We start from the raw sequence: 12,500 nt of genomic DNA, 5'->3' as shown, positions 1-12,500 counted from the left end.
AAATAAAAAAATAGACCACTTTTTTTTACTATTTCTTGAACTTAGCCTTGACTTGTAACCCAATGACTTCCAGAATCTAATCAAATAGTTTTTGGATCATGACTAATCCTCCAACCAAATGTAATAAGGTTCGGTCATATAGTTTTTGAGTTTTGTGAATCACAAACACACACACACACGCACACACAAGCAGAGAGACATGCAAATAAATCAATACAGGCCTATCGTTGGCGAAGGTAATAACGTATCAACACTCACACACCAAAGTTTACATAAGTGTCATCATATTATACACACATCAGATATATTTAACTTTTTTCCGTATATGTTTTGTAAAGGGGTTTTCTATTGAGCTTCATAATTCCGTTGATTTTTGTGAGGTTTGGAGAGTTTTTCAGTTTTGAAGCTTCAAAAGAAAGTGGTTCAGTTACAAAAGAGAAAAGAATTCATAAGTGTCTCTTTCCCTATTTCTGAAGACCAATAATCCAAATAACAACACAAGATTATTTTATACAAAATCATCTCAAATATTTGAATTTATCTTTAAAAGATTTGGCAAAGTTCTTAAGTAACCTTTATATGAATATAAACGTATTACTTACACTGTATAAAAGAATACTCTCTTTAGAATGCGTACATCATATTTCAAAATAAAACAAAATTAAAATATTAAAATAAAAATATTACCCGAAACTCACCATCATCGCTGAAACAAACGAGTGATGGTTGAGAGTTTTCCAAAAAGGGCCCGGCCTCTCTATTGTGAACCTCCATCAATCCAGAATTTCCCAGCTGCCAACTAACTCGAAGTTCGCTGGGCGGAACTGCAGAAGAAAAAGAAGAGGTGAGCGTGAAAAAAAAAGTCTGGGAAATAAGTCAAGTTTTTCTATATTTGTTTACGAATCTTTGTGATAAACGTGTTGGTGTTGAATCAGTGATGAAGAATATCAATTATATATTATCTAGATAACAATTTCCTTTATATGTGAATTAGGTGAAAAAATTAAGTGAAACTAATAAGTTCAGCAGAATTTGTTCAAAAGAACATAAATTGTGCAAATCCATTATTTGCAACTTATTATTATTTCGTATAATCATTGCATATGTAAAATGTTGAAGGATAGTTGGCTCTGTGCATAAAATCAGTTTGTTGTGGTTTACAGGATACTACACTTTTGATTGTTTTACAAAATATGGAATAAAAAACGCGTTCTTTTATAGAAAAAGGAACATGGAGAACATCAAATGGAGAAGCAAAAAATATATAGAGATTTTATTTTCAGTGTAAAAGTCAATTTAGTTAGATATGTAACATTGTTAAACACGTTAAAGTCAAGCGACCAATTGTAGGAATCATAAATTGTTTAGATCTAGGAAAAGATAGAGAAGTAATAATTTTATGAAAGGAAATAAACACGCCCTGATTAAGAAAAAAAAACATCTGATGAGTGTAGTTTAGCAATAGAAAATAGGTACTCCTAGCAATAAGATGAATTGGAAGCATGCAAAGAAGAAATGAACAATAATTTAACAAAATGTTTATTGGAATGACACAGGAAATAGGTAATCAAGTTATTAAGCACAAGCAAGGATAAAATATCAGAAAAGAGGAAAAAACTAAAAGAGAAAAATATATTGGGAATGCGGGTAAAATTTAAGTGAGAAGAAATACAATTAGTAAAACTATCCAAAACAATAAACAAACAAAAAACCCATGATATTCGTAAACATACTCAGATCCTAATTGAGAAAACATTAAAGAATTGAGAAACATAAAATTGAGGACAATAGGACTTGGCACAGGGCACCAGCAAATCTGTGGTTAAAAGGAGGAAATTTTGAATATCATCCACAATAGAGAATTCTTATGCAATGGAATACAATAGTGACATACGAAATAACTTCAATAACAAAAGTAATGAAACGCGTGAGCTGGTGCCAAACGTAAAAAAAAAAAAAAAAAAAAAAAAATGGAAGGCATGAAAAGAGGCAAAGCAGCAGGAGAAGATGGCCTAACAATTGATTTGATAAGAGATGGAAGGACTCCATAGTAGTATAAATGGATGGACTATACACGAGTGTCTGCAAGAATGTTCTTCAAAAAAGGGGAGTTACAAAAGATTTGATAAATTACCGCCTAATGAGTTAAGTTTCTGTGATATATGAAATATTTACAAAGATCATATTAGGGCGAATAGAAATGGAACTAGGCTTTAATCAAACAAAAGAGCATGCAGGCTTTAGAAGTGGGTATTCAACAATTGACCATATCCATATAATTGACCAATTGGATAAATCAACAAAGTGTAACAAACCGCTATTATATGGCCATTATAGACTATGAGAAAGATTTCGATTTCCTCAAAATCTCAGTAGTAAAGAAAAACTCCTACCAAAAAAGTAATAATGTATATATATATATATATATATATATATATATATATATATATATATATATATATATATATATATATATATATATATATATTATTAGAGCACTTGAATATATCTATACATCAAACAAGATGTACAGCAAACCTAAAAGTACTTAAGAATAGTGTAAAAATACCAATTCAGAAGGAAGTTTGACAGGGTTATCCCATCTCCCTTAAATTATCCACAACATGCCAAAGTAAAGTTTTTAAGAATTTAGATTTAAAAAAATCTAAGAACCAATGTAGAGAGGGAGAGATTATATTTTGAAATAATTTGAAATAGAGCATATTTAATTTTCAATTAAAACATGATCTTTTTAACTATGATTTTGTTATATTTAACTCACTTGAGACTTTCTTTCTACATCTATGACCAAGAGATATTTTACCCTTGGTAAAATATATAAATTCTAAATAATTCTGAATAAGTAATATTTAATTTCGATTTAAATCATGTGTTTATATTCTACTTTTAATCGATTTAAAACACTGCATTTAAATCCTTCAATTTTTATTATACCAACAAAACACACAAACAATAACACTCAATTCCCTTCGAAAACTTACCAATGACAGTGAGATTGACTCTCCTGTTGACAGTGGGCGAGAGAAGGAAATCAACTCTGCATCTGTAAATACCGGCGTCTTCGGCTTCAGTCCTCTCGACAATCAAAGCCGCAGGCGACCTGTCAGTTCGGAAAGTCGTTCTTCGGGACAAGGTCGAATTGGAGTCTGGTCTGATCTCCTTGGGCCGCCCACCAAGAAGTTCTCTGTAGTCGTAGCTGTTGGAGGATTAAGAAGAATTTTCTCTTGATTTTTTTCTATTTTTAAACAGTGATATATATATATATATATATATATATATATATATATATATATATATATATATATATATATATATATATATATATATATATATATATATATATATATATATATTTCTTACCTTTAAATCACAAACTATCTAAACATTCATCTCGTGAAAACAATTTTAAGATTTCACTTTTGATTCATCAGTTGTGATTTCATTTTGTAGCTTACACACACACACACACACACGCGCGCGCACACAAATATATATATATATATATATATATATATATATATATATATATATATATATATATATATATATATATATATATATATATATATATACAGTATATATATATATATATATATATATATATATATATATATATATATATATATATATATATATATATATATATATATATATATATATACATATATATATATATATATATATATATATATATATATATATATATATATATATATATATATGTGTGTGTGTGTGTGTGTGTGAGTGTGTGTGTGTAGAAATCACGAAAGCTGACACGTGATAAATATAAAATGTATTATAGCCACGAAAGGAAAAATGAAAAGACTTGATTGGAGTTAGTACTTTCATCCACTAAGGGAAAATGAAAAGACTTGATTGGAGTTAGTACTTTCATCCACTAAGGGAAAATGAAAAGACTTGATTGTAGTTAGTACTTTCATCTACTAAGGATGTCCTTCGTGGATGAAAGTACTAACTCCAATCAAGTCGTTTCATTTTTCTTTTCGTGGCTATAATACATCACACACACATGCACACACACACACACACATATATATATATATATATATATATATATATATATATATGTGTGTGTGTGTGTGTGTGTGTGTGTGTGTGTGTGTGAGCGTGCGTGTGAGCGTGTGTGTGTACGTATGTGATTGTGTGCGTGCACATGTATATTTATTACATCCTTTTGTGTTTGTGACCAATATATATCATAAATAGATAATTGTTGTGAATTCTCCAATGAGCTGTCATGGCAAAGAAGGATTGATTTCAAGTCTAGGAAGAAATTCCTGAATTCAACGTGTATATGTTCACTAAGCATGAAATGAACTTATATTTTTCTTGATGGCTCGTTTGGTGGAGTCAACTACTAATTTCGGTGCATTTCTCGTAGCTATTACAGGAATTGATTATGTAACGAAATATCTTTAATGTTTGTAACAGTTTCAACATAATTTATATAAAAAGATGAAAAACAGATATACTTTTATTTCCAGGTTTCAAGTTAATATATAAACCTTAGTATTGAACCCACGAATAGAAATCAGCTTGGATACCTTTTCGGCGTATAATGCATATTGTAGTGCTCATATGGAATGTAATTGAATTACAAATCACATTTCTCCTTTTAAAAGAATGTCTTTTTTCGTATAATACATGACTTTTAGTATTTTATCCTTGGCTGATTCTATATATTTTATCTTTGTCAATAAATCCTACACTTTTTGAGAATTTATATGGTCATTTCAACGATTTCCTTATAGATACTCTCTGATTCAATGATTTGAAATATGTAACATATCTCTTAATTTATACATTTTGAGATATCAAAGCATCATTATATTCTTTTATCCTTCTCTCTCGACTTATGTTATTTACATATTCAATTCGTTCTTTTCTTTGCGCTGTTTCTCCATACCTTTCATTTAATTCAGTGTTCATTCTTTCAATTCATTATAAGTTCAAGATTCCTGGATCCTTGTCCCCCGAAATTCCATTTCCTCTCCTATGATTCCCCCTGGTCCCAATATGCTATTCTCATTATCGCCAATTCATCTATTCTTTTATTTTTTATCATTGTCACATGCATTTTTTACTTATACTGTTTCCACTATTTCTAGATGAACCACAATACCCCTCTCTCTCTCTCTCTCTCACTCTCTCTCTCTCTCTCTCTCTCTCTCTCTCTCTCTCTCTCAACTTTTGATAAAAAGCTAGATAAACCTGGTGTAATGGCTAGTAATGAGACTAATACTACCTTAGTTATAGATATTCTCCCAGGACTTAATGTTAGCCACTTCACCCTTATTAGGTTACCTAACATACTGTATATCCTGAGTGAGTCCATTTTGTGGTATGAAAACTCTGGAAAGCAAATTAACCACTTAAGCAGAGAGCAAAGTTTATCAACCGATCTGGAAACTTCGATTAATTTTTGTTCGAAGTTCAGTAACCAACAATATGTAATGTGCATGTTCAAAATGAATTTGCCTATTAAATGATGAATACTTTAGCCATAATTATACAGAGAGAGAGAGAGAGAGAGAGAGAGAGAGAGAGAGAGAGAGAGAGAGAGAGAGAGAGAGAGAGAGAGAGAGAGAGAGAGAGAGAGAAGGTAAACTGGTAAAGCGTGGTTTGTGAAGCAGTTGGCGATTTGGTTACCGTTTTCAAGCTTCCATTTCCTTGTGAATGAATATACCTGAATTTAAACATGACATAATCATTTTATATTTATGTATGAACACATGCATAATATATATATATATATATATATATATATATATATATATATATATATATATATATATATATATATATATATATATATATATATATATATATATATAAATATCACCCACGAAAGGCATTTAATACCAAATTCTATCTTAGGAATATATATCCACTTGGAATTCATTTTATGGTAACAGCTTCTGGCCGGGTGGAGATTCGAACCTCCACCTGTGGGCCGGAAACCATGCCAGCAGCGACCATACCGACTGAGATATCAAGTCCGTAGGGTCGCTGCTGGCATGGTTTCCGGCGCACAGGTGGGGGTTCGAATCTCCACCCGGCCAGAAGCTGTTACCATAAAATGAATTCCAAGTGGATATATATTCCCAAGATATAATTCGGTGTTAAATGCCTTTCGTGGGTGATATTTACATTGATTGAAATCACGTGTGCTTGTGATATATGTACATGTATATATATATATATATATATATATATATATATATATATATATATATATATATATATATATATATATATATGTATGTATATATTCCACATAAATGGTTTTCATTTGAAAATAAACACTATAAATAAATATAGGAAGAAAACGACATGAACGGGCATAACTTCCACGCATATCTTGATCATTAATAATGCTCACCATATAAGTAGGCTCTTGACTAATATACCTGTATAGTAATGTGTGGATGTTTTATTACTTAAACTTTAAGCAGTATATTGACTGACTAAATTGTACAGCGGTGTGTGGATGCTTTAATGATCACACAATAAGTAGAATATTGAGTTACTACTCTGTGAAACTGTGTATAAATGCTTTAAATATCACAACATAAGCAGTCTATTGACTAACCTGTAAGGGGATGTGTGGATGCTTTAATACTCACAACATAATCAGTCTATTGACTAACAAAACTGTAAAACAGTGTGTGGATGCTTTAAAACTCAAAACAAAGGCAATCTTTTGTCTGATTAACCTGAAAAGCAGTATGTGGATGCTTTAATGCTCACAACATATGTAGTCTAATATCTGACTAACCTATAAAGCTGTGTGTGGATACCTTAATGATCATGCCATAAAAAAGTCTATTGACTCACTAACCTGTAAATAGGTGGGTGGTACTTTAATGCTCAGAGCAAAAGTAGTTTATTGACTAACAAACATATAAAACAGTGAGTGGATGCCTTAATTCTCTCACTAACCTGTAAAGTAGTGTGTGGATGTTTTAATGCTCACAACATAGGCACTGTATTGACTGACTAACCTATAAAGCTGTGTGTGGATACCATAATGACCATGCAATAAAAAGTCTATTGACCTACTAACCAGTAAATAGGTGGGTGGTACTTTGATGCTCAGAGCATAAGCTGTGTATTGACTGACAAACATGTAAAGAACTGTATGGATACCTCAATTTTCTCACCATAAGCAGGCTATTGACTCATTAACCTGTAAAGTAGTGTTTGGATTTTTTAATGCTAACAACATAGGCACTGTATTAACTGACTAAGCTATAAAGAAGTTTGTGGATGCCATAATTATCACACCACAAGCAGCCTATTGATTCACTAACCTGTAAAGTAGTGTGTGGATGTTTTAATGCTCTCAACATAGACACTTTATTGACTGACTAACCTATGAAGCAGTGTGTAGATGCCATAATAATCACATCATAAGTAGTCTATTAATTCAGTAATGTGACGGGCCGAGAGAAGGTTGTGAACTCAAAGGCAGGATGCAATAGACTGAGTTGTTTATAAAGGAACACTCTCCTTTATATACAAAACCTCAAGGCAACAGGACATAACATGTTCGAGAGACAGACAATATTACAGAACAAAACCGGAGACATGATCATTCAGGTTCTTTTTAGTGCGAGGGAAGAGCGCAGATACAAGCATAATGTATACAAAATAATTATGTACAATTGTGTGACACACGGTTGGTACATGGCTCCCCCTCTAAAAATGACATACTGTACATGTTAAATAGGGCACCCTGATCTAGAGAGGCGAACTGTAGGCGGGTCATCTGGCAGAAGATAAGCAGGTTTTAGACGATCAATGGAGACCCAGTCTTCTTTGCCCCTAATGTTTAGTAGGAAAGCTTTCGGACTGCATCGGATCACAAGGAAAAGGCCCATGTAAGGGGGGGTTAGTGGTGGCTTGCTAGTGACGTTGCGCAGGAAGACGTGCGTTGCAGAGTGCAAGTCCGTTGGAATGTGATGCTTCGCTGGGGGCTTGTAAGTCTGGCGGCACGGAGTAAATTTTCCCACGACGTGACGTATGCGCTGGAGATCGTCGGAGGAGGTTGTAGAAGGAAAAAATTCGGCAGGGATGACCAATGGGTCGCCATACACCATTTCAGCTGCCGAGATGTCGAGGGCGTCTTTAGGAGTGGTCCTTAGTCCCAGGAGGACCTAGGGAAGCTGAGTAAACCAGTTGCAATCTTTGCAGCGGGACATCAAAGCTGCTTTGAGGGTGCGATGAAAACGTTCAACCATTCCATTGGCAGCGGGGTTGTAGGCCGTTGTATGATGTAGGGTGATGCCCAGGAGATTCGCTAATGACGTCCACAATTGAGAGGTGAAAGTGGTTCCCCTGTCAGAAGTAATATGCTCAGGGATACCGAATCTTGAAATCCATCCAGAGAGTAAGGCAGATGTACATGAGGCGGACATTGCAGTTTCCATGGGAATGGCTTCAGGCCAACGAGTGGAGCGGTCGATGACGGTAAACAGGTAACGATGTCCTTGTGATGTGGGTAGGGGGCCTACAACGTCGACGTGAATGTGTGCGAAACGACGCTGAGGTTGAGGAAAGGTGCCCACTCCTGAATCCGTGTGTCGATGTACTTTGGAAGTTTGGCAAGAAGTACAGGCGCGGACCCAATCCTTAGCATCCTTAGAAATGCCGTGCCAAATGAACTTTGCCTTCAGAAGATGTGCAGTAGAACGGCATGAGGGATGTGAAAGGCCGTGAATGAAATCAAACACCTGTCGGCGCATGGGAGCAGGAATCCAAGGTCGCGGTCTACCAGTACTGACGTCACAGAGGAGGGTGGTGTTGGAGTCTTCGAGGGGAAAGTCTTCCCAACGGAGGGACGTGCAGGATGTCCTACAAGCTTGATACTCTGGATCCTGTCGCTGGGCTTCAGCCAGGGCGTTGTAATCCAATCCCAGTTGAACGGCAGCCAACGTGTTTCTTGACAGGGCATCGGCAACGGGATTCATTTTCCCAGGGACGTATTGAAGGGTGCAATTGTATTCAGCCACGGCGGAGAGATGTCGGCGTTGACGGGCGAACCAGGCGTCAGACTGTCGAGTGAAGGCGTGCACCAGAGGCATGTGGTCTGTGCGAATGACGAAGGGCGTACCTTCTAAGAAATGGCGAAAGTGACGGACAGCCAAGTGCACCGCCAGCAATTCTCGATCGAAGGTAGAATAACCCGATTCTGCCTTGGACAGTTTTCTGCTGAAGAAGGCCAATGGGCGGGGCGAGCCTTTGACCACCTGCTCGAGTACTGCACCAATAGCGACGTCGCTGGCATCGGTGGAGAGAAGGAGAGGGGCGTGTGGGATAGGAAAAGTGAGAGCCGCAGCAGTTGATAGGGCCTTCTTTGCATTGCAGAAGGCTGCTTCTTGAAAGGGAGCCCACTTCAGGTCCTTGGGCTTGCCCTTGAGGGAAGCGTAGAGGGGAGCAAGAGTGGCGGCAATGGCTGGCAGAAAACGGTGATAATAGTTGATCATGCCCAAGAATTCCTGCAGAGCTTTGACGGTCGAGGGCGCGGGGAAGTTCTGAACGGCTGCTACCTTCTCATGGAGGGGATGGACTCCTTCAGGAGTGATACGGTGCCCTAAGAACGACACTTCGTTGGCGCCAAAGGTACACTTGTCGTACCGGACTACAAGGCCGTTTTGTTGCAGGCGGTCGAGCACGATGCGCAGGTGACGGAGGTGTTCCTCTTTTGAGGAGGAAAACACAAGTATGTCGTCCACATAACATACACAGAAAGGGAGGTCCCCTAAGATGCCATCCATGAGACGTTGAAACGTTGCCCCAGCATTATGAAGGCCAAAACAGGAGTAATTGAAGGTGTATGTACCAAACGGAGTGGTGATGGCGGTCTTGAGGATGTCTTCTGGGTTCATAGGCACCTGATAATACCCCTTCAGGAGGTCGAGCATAGAGAAAACCTTCGCTTTGTGCAGGTAGGAGGTCACGTCGGCAATGTTTGGGATGGGGTAGTGATCCGGTTCTGTTTGCATGTTCAGGCGCCTGTAATCCCCGCACGGACGGAGGGAGCCATCTTTCTTCAGAACGATGTGTAAGGGTGACGACCATGGGCTGGAGGCCTTTTGGCAAAGGCCCATTTCCTCCATTTTGGCGAACGTCTGTTTGGCGGCTGCCAATCGTTCCGGTGCCAGACGTCTGAATTTTGCGAAGACTGGGGGTCCCGTTGTCTTGATATGGTGATAAATAACGTGCTTGGCAGGAACCGTGGGCGTTTGGCGAAGTTATGGACGGAAAACTTCCGGGTACGACGTGAGGAGGTGGGCGTAGGCATCCGTTGGTGTGCTGATGTGGAGAGCGAGGTTAAAGGGGGTGGGTTGAAGAGGTGTTGACAAGTACGAGTCTGCGTTGACCAATCGTCGGTGGGCGACATCGACCAGAAGGTGGAAATAAGAGAGGAAATCCGCACCGAGGATTGGCATTGTGACGTCAGCAACGAGAAACTTCCAATTGAATTTACCGTTTCCGAACGATAATGTGAGGTGGGTATCGCAGATCCGTTGGCAGCTACCAAGCGGTCGTCGGCAGATGTAGACAGACTACGTTGTGCCTTGAAGAGTTTCCTTGGCAAAAGAGAACGACAAGCACCCGTGTATACCAAAAATCGCACGCCCGTTCCTGCATCCTGTAAAAAGAAAAGATTAGAAACATGGGAGGCCACCGCCACAAGCGATGGCCTACTTACACGTTTTTTTGGCCACTGACAATCCTTGGCACATTTCTTTACGGTTGCCCCGAATCTGAAGTGGTAGTAGCAAAACTGCGGCGGATGGGAGGTAGTAAGTGGCTGTAGAAGTCGTTCGTTGGGGCGCGAGCAATTGGTGGGTGGTGGGCGGCTTTGTCGCCGCTTCGGCACGTCACGGGGTAGGCGTGTATGTCCTACGGCATTCATGTCAGCTTTGGTTGACGTTGAATAGGCATCCTCGTCGTCAGGGGTGGAGGCGTTGATGGAGGTCTTAAAGTGGCTGTCCAAAAGGGCGTCGGCTTTGGTCATCAAGTCCTTTATGGGTAAACTATCGACATCGGGTATGGCAGCGCGTACAGGTTCGGGTAAACGTCGTATCCAAAGGGCACGAAGTAGGTTCACCTCACGAGGAGATCCGTCTGCGGCAGGTTGAAGGCGAGCGATACTGGTCATATCCCTGAGGGCAAACGAAGCCCTTTGGTCCCCCAACGGTTGTTGCGAGAGCTGAAAAAGCTTTGCTATATGGGCGGCTGGCGACGGCGAGTACTGCTGCAGAAGGTATGCTTTGAGGGCGTCATACGCTATTGGGGTGTCTCCTTGTTCACAAAGCCAGTCGGATATTTCTGGGAAGGTGTCCTCGGGCATCGCCACGAGAACATAATCCGCTTTGGTGGTTGAGCGAGTCACGCCCCTGATACAAAACTGGACTTCTGCGCGCTGAAACCAAGCAAACGCCTCTCCGCTGGAAAACGATGAAAGTTTGAATGGAGCGGCCGCATCACCAACTGCCGTAGAGTTTGTCATAGTACCAACGATGAAGGGGCGAGGGGGTGGGGGTGGAAGGCGGTGGAAGCGAGTCGACTTCCGGGGTCACCAATGTGACGGGCCAAGAGAAGGTTGTGAACTCAATGACAGGATGCAATAGACTAAGTTGTTTAATAAGGAACACTCTTCTTTATATACAAAACCTCAAGGCAACAGGACATAACATGTTCGAGAGACAGACAATATTACAGAGCAAAACCGGAGACATGATCATTCAGGTTCTTATTAGTGCGAGGGAAGAGCGCAGATACAAGCATAATATATACAAAATAATTATGTACAATTGTGTGACACACGGTTGGTACAGTAACTTACAAAGTAGTGTGTGGATGCTTTAATGCTCACAAGATAAAGATTCTATTGACTGACTGAACTCCAAAGCAGTGTTAGGGTGATTTAACACTAATTACATAAATAGTTAATTGAGTAATATGTAAAGTGGTGTGTGTATGGATGGTTTGATATTCACAACATAAATTGTTTATTGACTAACATGTAAAGTGGTGTTTGGATGCTTCAAGGCTCATAACATAAGAAGTCTTTTGACCAACCTGTAAATGGATGTATATATGCCTTCATGATCACAAAATAAGCAGTCTATTGACTGACAAGCCTGTAAAACAGTATGTAGATGCTTTAATGCTCTCAACATAAACAGTGTTGACTAACCTTTAAAGCAGTGTATGGATGCTTCAATGTTCAAAACATAAGCAATCTTTTGACTGACCTGTAAAGTGGTATGTGGATGCTTCAATACACACAACATAAGCAGCATATTGACTAACCTTTAAAGGGATGTATAGATGTTTTCATGCTCACAAGATGGGCAGTCTATTGACTGACAAACTTGTAAAGCAGTGTGTGTGGATGCTTTAATGTTCTCAACATAAGCAGTCTGTTGACTATCTTGTAAAGT

General features: G+C 38.4%; 1 protein-coding gene across 1 annotated transcript in view; it reads right to left on the bottom strand.

Annotated features, from left to right (window-relative positions):
- The window catches only part of LOC137622395 (uncharacterized), a 150,879-nt gene that overhangs the window by 60,346 nt on the left and 78,033 nt on the right, over positions 1-12,500 (bottom strand). Inside the window, exons 19-20 of the mRNA XM_068353008.1 lie at positions 3,003-3,217; positions 699-824 (exon numbers count right to left, since the gene is read on the bottom strand). Of these exons, the coding sequence (XP_068209109.1) occupies positions 699-824; positions 3,003-3,217 (341 nt within the window). The remainder of the gene's footprint in view (positions 1-698; positions 825-3,002; positions 3,218-12,500) is intronic.

Source organism: Palaemon carinicauda, chromosome 29 (genome assembly GCF_036898095.1).
Source record: "Palaemon carinicauda isolate YSFRI2023 chromosome 29, ASM3689809v2, whole genome shotgun sequence".
In the NCBI taxonomy this organism is placed as follows: domain Eukaryota; kingdom Metazoa; phylum Arthropoda; class Malacostraca; order Decapoda; family Palaemonidae; genus Palaemon; species Palaemon carinicauda.
Note: the sequence above shows the minus strand (reverse complement) of the source record. Positions and strands in the feature narration are given on the sequence as shown.